Source organism: Montipora foliosa, chromosome 13 (assembly GCF_036669935.1).
Source record: "Montipora foliosa isolate CH-2021 chromosome 13, ASM3666993v2, whole genome shotgun sequence".
In the NCBI taxonomy this organism is placed as follows: domain Eukaryota; kingdom Metazoa; phylum Cnidaria; class Anthozoa; order Scleractinia; family Acroporidae; genus Montipora; species Montipora foliosa.
The window spans coordinates 16,995,702-17,005,701 of NC_090881.1; the positions used below are offsets into that span (position 1 = coordinate 16,995,702).

A 10,000-nucleotide genomic window follows, 5' to 3' on the forward strand; every position below is an offset into this window, starting at 1 on the left:
GAAGAGAATTTACATACACTCCACTCCGTTTTCCTGGGCTCAGCACCGGAAGCATCTTTTTGCTTTGCGATATGATTGGCCATGTAAGTTTCAGTTGTTATTGGACAGACTACTTTGGTTTGGGTTTTACGGCGAAACCCTGTGCAATCCAAATTTGGTCGTAAAGGGTGCTAACCAGTCAGCCAAAAATTCTGGAAATTTTGGTTAAATGTCAAATGGAACAGTTATTTTACGGAAAATCCTTTTGCAAAATGTGGAGTTCTTCCAGAGGTAACTCCTGATTTTCTGTACCATTATAGCGATTCTTCCGTTTCTAGGTCCTATTTTGCGCGAAATCGAGTGATTAGGGAAGCTAAGGCCTTGGATTCAAGCTTTGAAAATGGAACATTATAATGGTCAGTGCAATTTCGTCGGATTTGACGGTATACTTGGAAAATCGCTTACCATTATGAAAGAGTCTCCCCAACGAGAGTTTTGTAACAAATGGTAAGCACCGAAACTTTCGATTTCTGAGCGTCTTACTTGACCGCAGTTGTTCAAAAGGTGGATAACGCTATCCGCCGGATAAATCACTATCCACTGGATAGCACAATAGACCATTTTACAGTTGCAGCTAAGTTACCTGGCCTAAGAATGGAAGCGAGGCTGCCGGTAACCTTGTTATTACGGACTAATTAGAATTACAACAACACAATTTAAATGATAAAAGCAGTGGGCGCTGTATCAATACAAGGTCACCGGCAGCCTCGCAGCCATTCACAGGCTAGGTCGCTGAGCAAAGAACTGTAAAATGGCCTATTTCTTTCGCTCTGACTTATCCACTGGATAGTGATTTATCCCGCGGATAGCGCTATCCATCGTTTAAACAACTGGGGTTAGGTGAGTAGTTTGCATCATTTGATGATAATGTTAGCTTAATTTCTGTTGTAAAGATCTCCTTCTGATAGACCATTGATTGATTGATTGATTTATTACAAAAACAATCAAGAACAATGTACTCACTAGAGAGAAACTCATCTGCGATGACCTTGAGAAGGAAAAAAATAAAGAATACAAATACAGTCAAACTCTGATGGTTACTTTCACGGAACATGACTCAATAAAAGCCGAATATTTTTAAAAACCGGAATACCATTCAAAACCATGCGCTGCTTTTCGCAACGAGGTGCGTGTGCACCTCGTAGCGAGAAGCCTGGGAAGAAGGGAAGTTAAACTTCAGCATGCAAAAGAAAAGTTATTTATATTAAAAATCTTATCTCACAGTCTTCGAAATCGAAGCTTTTCAACTGTTTCACACAATCTTCATAAGCAAAAAGGTTACTGTGTTATCAAATGCATATTCAGTCACGTGACAAGAAATGGTCAAAACGGCTGGTTGGCCGCAGCCCTCATCTCGATTTAAAGTTGGAAGATGGCACCCTTGAGATGAGATTTTGGATATAACTAATGGCCTCCAAAGTCAACACGGAACGTTCAGTCTTATACGTATGTTTATTCTGATCTAAATTAACATAAGTTTACTTTGCCTTAAATATATTCTCAACATTTTGAGGCGCTGACAGATTGCCATCACGCTTGAAGCCAAGTATGACATTACTCGATGGGTGATAATGTATTAACGAATTCAACGAACTGACATCCACCCTCCCAATCCCCAAAGATTACGAAGTTCTCAAACTAGAGGTTTGCTGAAAGTTCCGTCCCTTTGGGCCAAAAGCAGTTTACATTTGCTGTGTCTGTGAAGATTGAACAGTTAAGTCGTACATTGGGGTTTGACAGAAATGTACGGCTTGTATGAAATGGTCTTCTCGTTCTGGTCAATAAAGCCATTCCGTTTCCCGGGTCTCTATTCTCGTGCCCTGGGACCGAGTAAGTCGACGGAAATTTGTAATACAAATAAAAAAGATAAAACAAACAAACAATAACAACTCTTCACACACCCTCCCCCGCGCTAATAATTGGTCTCTGAGAATACTACAACTTGTATAAGTTGTACTTTAAAGGCGAATTTACACAACAGAAAACTTTGGCTCCGGAACCCGTCAAAAAAGCGGTACGGACCCATACCTTTTGCAAAGAAATACTGGAGTTTCTGCGGGGCCAAAGGTGTCTATGGTCCTGCGGAAACTCCAGTATTTCTTTCTGTTGTGTAGATAAGCCTTTAATAAAGTACCAAAAATGTTCAGTACATTCATACCTCGGATTGTTCTTCAGCTTCAACAGCTGCTATTTCTATTTGAGTTCGTATTGAGCTTAAAGACAATACCTATAAATAAACAGCGATGATCAATAAATCTCGTCACAGAACGATCATTTGCGTTCAAACAAACCGATGACAAAGGGGGATATCTATTATACAATTTATCTTATCATCTTTTTGGTAGACTATACTACATAATACGTTGTAGACATAAGCGGGTTAAACTCGATATTTTTGAAACAGAGCAATACAATGTTTCAGAAATTACGATGGTTACAAATAAAACTTGGATTTCATGGTCCGCCATTGCTCACGTTCAAAACGAACCGATTGCACCTGTAAGGGTTTGCCGGATCTAGGGAAAAGTGATGTCATTTACTCACTACCTTAAAATTTCAGCGTTTAAGTGCAGCTTATTACACCTACAAAACACGAGTTTAAATGTCTGGAAGCCCGAAACTTCCGTGCGGCATATAAACTCAGCAGCTTGCACACGCATTGCATTCTTAAACTAGTGAGTCTCGTGACGTTATTTCCTTCTCGATCCAGCTCTCTCAAGAATTTAAAGTTAGTAATGGCGGATCATTAAATAGAAAAGTTCTAGTTAAAATAAACAGGTGTCTTGTTTAAATCAAAGCTTACTTATGTCTCGTTCACACCAAACCTTAGCCATGTTTTAAACATGTTTAGTTAAACATGGTTTTAAAGTGTTTTCTTTTTAAACCATGTATATAGATTTTTGTCGACTACAAATTTAGCACAGATCAAAGAATGTATTGCAACTTACCTGAATCTCTTGTAAAAGCCAGTCCTTCATTTTTCTATGACCGATTTTCATTTTGTTAAACCCAGTTAAATTAAGCATGTCTTGTTGGTGTGAACGGGGTATTATTTAACTTCCTTCAGTTAACATAGTTTTGAAATCCAAATAAAGAAAAAAAAAAGAATTGATTTTTTTGGTCATAGTAGCACTTTAAGCAGTTGCAAAGACAGCCCGGCTAAAAAAAATCCAGGCTTCCTTGCCCCGTATAAGCCTGGATTATTTATAACATGTCTTGTCTCGTTCAAGACAAACAGTCTGTGAATTTCGTGGTTTAAGAGCGAAGTAACAAGTGCTTGTTTCAATGACAATAAAAAATAATAATATATAAAACGTCGGACATTTCAGAATAGGCAACGAAAAGAGTGCAAGATAAGTACAGACTGTATGACGATGCGTTAACTCCAGGTTTTATTTTTGTTTATGGAAACTTCTGGTATTGCTCTCCACCTGTGAAAGTAACTGCTAAAGACAACAAACAAACAGTGCCTTCCACCTCTGCGACCCGGGTTCAACTCTCGGCCCCGAGATCGTATGTGGGCTGAGTTTCAGTCGATCTCAACCTGACTCCGAGGGTTTTTCTCCGGGTACTCCGGTTTTCCTCCCTCAGCAAAATCGACTCACAGCCTATTCCATCAGGCTGTGGTGCTGTGCTCCGAGGTCATACATGGGTCGTGCTCAGGGGCCGAGCGCCTAGCCGGCAGCACAGCTCCTTCGGTCCGATCTCGTTGAGCCGCGCCCTTAGCAATTCAGTCTCGGACTGCGAGTAAGGGTGTTTAGCATGTCACGTATTATTATTGTCACGTATTATTAATTTCTGACCCTGCATAGAACAGCGGCAAGTCCATGATTCCAGCAAGCGGCTGAAATCATTGGGGCCTCACTAAACGGGAATGAATTCATGTGGTCGCAACACACCATGCATGTAACAATAAGGCGAGTACCTCCGTCAGTTCCTGTTGCTTTTGGCTCCTTTTTGCAAAATCTTGTTTTAATTCTGACAGGCGTTCACACTGCGGAAAAAGGCAACGACTGCTTTGTTAAAAACACTCACACCCAATCTTTAACTTTAAAAAATCTTTCACTTTGTGGGTTTTCTGTCACATAGACCCAGATCTCTTCCAAAATGGCGGCCAAATAAGATATTTTTCTGTTTTTAAGTGTCCCTAACCCCAAAATATTTTTTTCGCTAAAATGAATCTATGCACTTCTTCGGAACGCATTGCGGCCAATTTTTGCTTTTTCTTGCCTTTTTATAGCCTTCAAAACTTGCGAAAAAACCAAGCATCTTTTGTTCACGACCGAGTCACAAGGGGAGTGGGTCTATTCCTGATTTGACGTCGCAATCTACTTTGCATGCAGGTTTACAAAGAGTTTTTTTCCTTTGTTAACCAATAACATTCTTGCTTCGTGCTGTTGCCGTAGCCGTAGCCGTCGTCTTTCCTTAAACTCCCTATTAGGGAGCTTACGAAACGAGGACGACGACGGCTACGAGGACTTCATTAAAAAATACGAGTTCGCGTTATTCATATCGCTACGAAACTATTTCATGTCGTTTCGCGTTAAAAATGTGTAGCAACTGTCGAGGAATTAAACTGGTATGAGTGGGTTTGAAGCGTAGAGAGAGAATTGAAAATTCATCGTCATGTGCTAACGTCCTCTACAGAACCTTAAATTTGGTCATTTCACGTCGTCATTTTGGAGATGACGGCAAAGAAATGTACCAAAATGTAAAACGCACGTGCAGAGCCACTGTTTTTGCTCACTAAACCTATCGTTTTGTAGCGTCGTCGTTGCCGTCGGCGTCGTCGTTTCGTAAGCTCCCTAATATCCCAAGATAGCGGCGCCCGCGAAATTCGAAAACAAAAATAGGCCATTCTAAAACTTTTTTTTTTTCGGATACAAACGCTGTCTTTGAAAAAATAAATTCTGGACTGATTTGACTGTAAAGGTTATCTCCTGTGATTTAAAGTTATTTTTCGTTGAAGTGGAGGTTCCCTTTCAAATGGCTCAGCAGTCCTGACTTGCACGATATTTACAAAATGTCCTCACTGAACCAATTTCTTGTTTTTGCTGAAACCTGGGTAAACGTCCGCAACAAAAACCAATCGCCCCAGGCCATTTACCGCTAGAGTTGAAGATTACCCACCCACAGATTTGGCTAGTATGAGAACGAATTTCATTTTACTTGCTTTTGGTAATCATTTATAAACCCACAAAAAGTCACGAATCTTAGCTCTGTAGTAAATTACATAGAATACCGGATCCTTACATAAAGGGTAAGCCGACTCTTGTCCATGAAAATGGCAATTAACTGTCATAAAGACGTGAACATTACCGTGCTCGTTTTGCATGAGGTAATCTCGATGACTCTCGACAAGCTCTTACCATTTTTAAAAGTTCATCTTTACTGCCTTCCAATTTTGATTGAAGGGATAAGTTATACCCTGCGGAATTACAGTACAGTTAGATAAAAACTGACAAACATGGAGTACGATAATAAGGCCGTTGTCAATCTCGCCCCAGAGCCCGCTTTTCTTTCGGTCAGCACCAGGAACACGCATGCTCTCTGCCCAGTTCCAAAGCACGAAGTCCGCGAATCACGGAATCACGAATCAGGGAGAAAAACGGGCTCTGAGGACGAAACTGGGCCTTGATGTGAGTGGAAATAGTATGTTCCGAGCATGCGCACTAAGTTTGGACATCGACATTTTTCTTAAAGCACATGGCCAGAACAGAGAGAATAATCATCGCAATTTAAAGAGAAACTTTTACGAAGTGAAATAATACAGGCTTGGACAGGGTTCGCACTGCTCTACCATCAAAGTTGTTACGCCATCTAGGAGCTGGTCAGTTACGACTTTGCACTAAATCCCGGCCATAGGGGGAGAAAGACTGATTGAGAAAAATATATCAAAAACTTGATTTTTTAAGCCTTTAAGTTTCTCTCTCTACTGCGATGATCTTTCTTGCTTTGCGGACTAGTCACACGGTTCAACACAGACACATTGTGAAGGGTTGGAATCCTATTCACTGTTGCAAGCCTGGATTTTTTCAGGCATCCATTGCAACTTCTTAAAGTGCACCTAACCCCAAAATATTTTTCTCGCTAAAATAAATCTTTGCACCTGTTCGAAACGCATTGCGGCCATTTTTTTCCTTTTTCTAACAAATCCTGCCATTTTATAGACTTCGAAAGTTGCGAAAATCCAAGCATCTTTTGTTCACGACGGAGTCAGAAGGGGAGTGGGTCTATTCCTGCTTTGACGTCACAATCTACTTTGCATGCATTTTTACAAAGAGTTAATGCAATGTAAATCAGTATGTGACGTCAAAGCGGGAATAGACCCACTCCCCTTCTGACTCGGTCGTGAACAAAAGATGCTTGGATTTTCGCAACTTTCAAAGCCTATAAAATGGCAGGATTTGTTAGAAAAAGGAAAAATGGTCGCAATGCGTTTCGAACAGGTGCAAAGATTTACTTTAGCGAAAAAAACATTTTCGGTAGCCTCGCAGCTCCTACAAGGTCTCACCTGATTGGAGACCACCCTTGAGAAACAGAAACAATGGCCCTTTTGTTTTAGGCCTAGGGTCCATTGTTTCTGTTATTTGTTCTTTTGTTAAACCTCAAGGGTGGTCTCCAATCAGGTGAGACCTTGTAAGAGCTGCGAGGTGACCCAATATTTTGGGGTTAGGTGCACTTTAAGGTGGCTCAAACAACTTCAACAATTTGGAGAGGATGTCTTACGAGAAGGATTAACTCAACAACACTGTTTCACTTAACGACATTGTTGTGGTACCACATGAGACCCCAATAATTGCTCAACGAAATAAATTACCATGGCAACACAATAACCATCTAAAAACCCCTTACATTTCGTGTTTAAGCGATTGTCTCAAAAACGAACTCGGTGACCTCCATTTTTTATTACTGAAAAGTGATTAGCAGGCTAAGATGAAAGTCTCTGCAAAGTTTTATAAAAATTCTCTGGAGCGGATTCAGAGCCACCTTAAATTTTTCCAATTGTGAGGGTTGCTATGAATCTATCTGCTCCAGATATATATATTTTTTTAATTTTGCAGAGTTTCACCTTAGTGTGTCTATCACTCTCCAGCAATAAAAATGGGGGTCACCGAGTTCGTTTTCAAGATATAGGGCGTTTTTGGATGGCTCATTTGTTGCCATGGTAACCTATTGCGTCACATTAATGAAAGCGCCTTGTTAAGCACTTGTTGTTGTTTCATATGGTATCAAAACGTTGTCGTTAAGTAAAGCAGTTTGGTAGATTCAATCCCTTCAAATGGCACAGTTTATTGAAAGTGTTAAAACTCCTTAAGTTGCTCAACTACCTGTGATGATCTTTCAAACTTTCATTTCTGCGAGAGTTTTGCACATAGCCGGGGCTGGTAATTTCTTTGCGCGGTTGACAACTTTGCACTGAAAAAAGACCCATTCTCTCGGTTTTAAAAAGGGCTCTTCTGAAATTGACATGGATAGTTAATTTTCTCAGAGACGTTGTTTGCCCTTGGCTTGCCACTTAGTTTAAATGTAGCACTTATTTTTTCTAATAAGAGTCAACAAACGCTGGGAAGACTTACTTGCTATTTCTTCATTTTTAATCATTGCCTCTTCCTTATCAGTCCCTAATTTCTTCAGCTGGCGAACAAGAAGTTCACAAAAAAAAAAGGCGTAAGTCTCGCTGTATTGAGAATAACTTAGTTGTGGTTACACGCACCTTGGGTTTGGGGCCTTCCGGAGGGTAAATGGCTTGGTTTCCGGTTCAGCTCAGTTTTCATGTTACCTTTGGGGATGCGGTTACACAGTAAAAGACTCCCCTCAGGGTAAAATAGTAGGGTTTAATTAAAATAATTACGGATCTTCGTGTCAGTAGCTACTTTCTGCTTTATGATTGGCCAAGCCACCTCAGGGAGCAGATAGACCGTACTTTTCAGTTCATCAACTGCCATGGGAAGTTCTTTTGTTCGTTTTGACGTATCCATGGACGCTAGGGCAGTTTCGGTCTAGGAAAGCGGTTACACACAAAAACGTACTTGCCCGTGGGCGAACGCTATTTACCCATGGGTAAAAGGGCTAGTGTAACCACAACCAATGACTTCAATACCAACCTACCTGTCTGTCTGTCTGTCTGTCTGTCTCTATATCACTTATGTCCACAAAACTGAAATGGACCTAATAAGATGGACACCCACTTTGGACATCCAACACGAACTGTCCTTTTAAGTCTAAGCCTTTCGCTAAGGGCAATGGAAAAGGTTAGCGTTATTTTTTGCATAGGGTAAATGCAACTGGTTATTCTTACTTGAGCAGCTGCATTTGGGGGAGACTTTAAGTGACGTAAGGGCCTGGCCAAACGGGAAATGTTTGGCGTTTAAACAACATCAACCATTTTACCGCTTGGCCACCTTGTTTAGTGCTGTTTGATCGTATTTGATAAAATTTGAAGGCAATCAAACATTCGACCAAACAACTTAAAACATTTCTTTTGTTCTCGTGTGTGATGGGTGAAGTTTGGTTTGTTTGGCCAGCCGTATCAAACATGTTTGGCTCGTGCATGCGTACTACGCTTGCTCAGTCGCTTGTATTCACGTGTTTTTTTTTTTTTTTTTACGTATTTGTGACCCATAGTTCTTTGCTTGTGGAGTTTGATCTGAGTTGGATCAAACATCTTTTAAACTGTTTGGCAACTCACTTCAAAATCAGTATGTTTGGTCACCAAACAATGTTTGATGTCGTTTAAACGCCAAACATTTTCCGTTTGTCCAGGCCCTAAGACCTTATTCGCTTGTACATTTTGTTTCCCCAGTTCACATCATATGAGGATACTCGGGAGATTTGATCTTTGTTTTGTTCATCAAGAAGAGTCCATACAGACACATTCAAGCTTCAATGCACTCTTTTTAATGAACAAGACAAAGAATCAAATCTCCTAGGTATTATCTCATGATCTGTACTGGGAAAACAAAACGTACGAGCGAATAAGGTCTACTCTTTGTATTCAGAGACACGAGGGATGTTGACCTTGGGGAGAAGAGCAAGAGTACACATCGCGACGCTTATATTGAAATCCGCGTGCATCTAATTAGAGGCATTCTGGACAAACCTGAAAACGCAGTCTCACTACTTTTCTTTGCTTTGACGCTACGCGATTCACCGCTCAGACTCGGAGCTCTTCGGGCATAAAACAAAGTATACTACCGCTCTGCATTCAAACTATCAGCATACTATGCCTACCTTGTACTATGTGCAAACTTATACTATCTATCCTATGGCTATCAAGGAGGTGAAAAAGCACTCCACTTTATAGCAATGTGAAGAGTTCCAATTGGCCACAAAAAAAAAAGAAGAAGAAGAAAGAAACAGGTTGACCAAGTAAGCCACACCACTATGGTGATACCTGTAGTTAGAGCGGTTTTCAATTGAGTGTCGAAAGTAATTAGATAATTACTTTGGTTTATGATTACTTCACTCAGTGATTGGTTCAAAGTTCCCGCGCCATTTTTTCAACCAATCAGAAGTGAAACCAAAACCAATCGTGGCTCACGCGTGCACATTTTCCCGCGCTTTGTGTCGGCTACGTGTAATTACTTCGAGTTTTGATTGGTTTACTGGATTGTCTCCCGTCCTTTTTGATTGGCCAAAGTAATTACTTTGGTTTTCGTTTTACGACACTCATTTGAAAACCACTCTATGATAGAGGTTCATTGGATTACCTACCGATTCTAATTTTGTTAAAAATACATCCATGACTTCAGGCTTATCATTGAGATCCTTGAGCTCTTCTAGGCTACAAAATCGAGTATAAAATTAATTCTTGTTTTGGGCTGAATGCAGAACCAATCCTGGCTGGGGTCGTCTTAAAGCATGTAACTATCGGTAAGGGTGGGGTGGGGTGCGGTGAAGGTGGGGGTGGGTAGAGGAATATAAAAAACAATGGTTTGTCGTTGCGATCTTTTTGTTA

The 10,000-nt window shown here is 40.6% G+C and overlaps 1 protein-coding gene across 1 annotated transcript in view; it reads right to left on the reverse strand.

Annotated features, from left to right (window-relative positions):
* Window positions 1-10,000, reverse strand: part of LOC137982527 (vacuolar protein sorting-associated protein 37A-like) — a 25,565-nt gene that overhangs the window by 3,716 nt on the left and 11,849 nt on the right. Inside the window, exons 8-13 of the mRNA XM_068829637.1 lie at window positions 9,757-9,826; window positions 7,620-7,677; window positions 5,409-5,467; window positions 3,965-4,033; window positions 2,198-2,266; window positions 1,003-1,027 (exon numbers count right to left, since the gene is read on the reverse strand). Coding sequence (XP_068685738.1) covers window positions 1,003-1,027; window positions 2,198-2,266; window positions 3,965-4,033; window positions 5,409-5,467; window positions 7,620-7,677; window positions 9,757-9,826 — 350 coding nt within the window. The remainder of the gene's footprint in view (window positions 1-1,002; window positions 1,028-2,197; window positions 2,267-3,964; window positions 4,034-5,408; window positions 5,468-7,619; window positions 7,678-9,756; window positions 9,827-10,000) is intronic.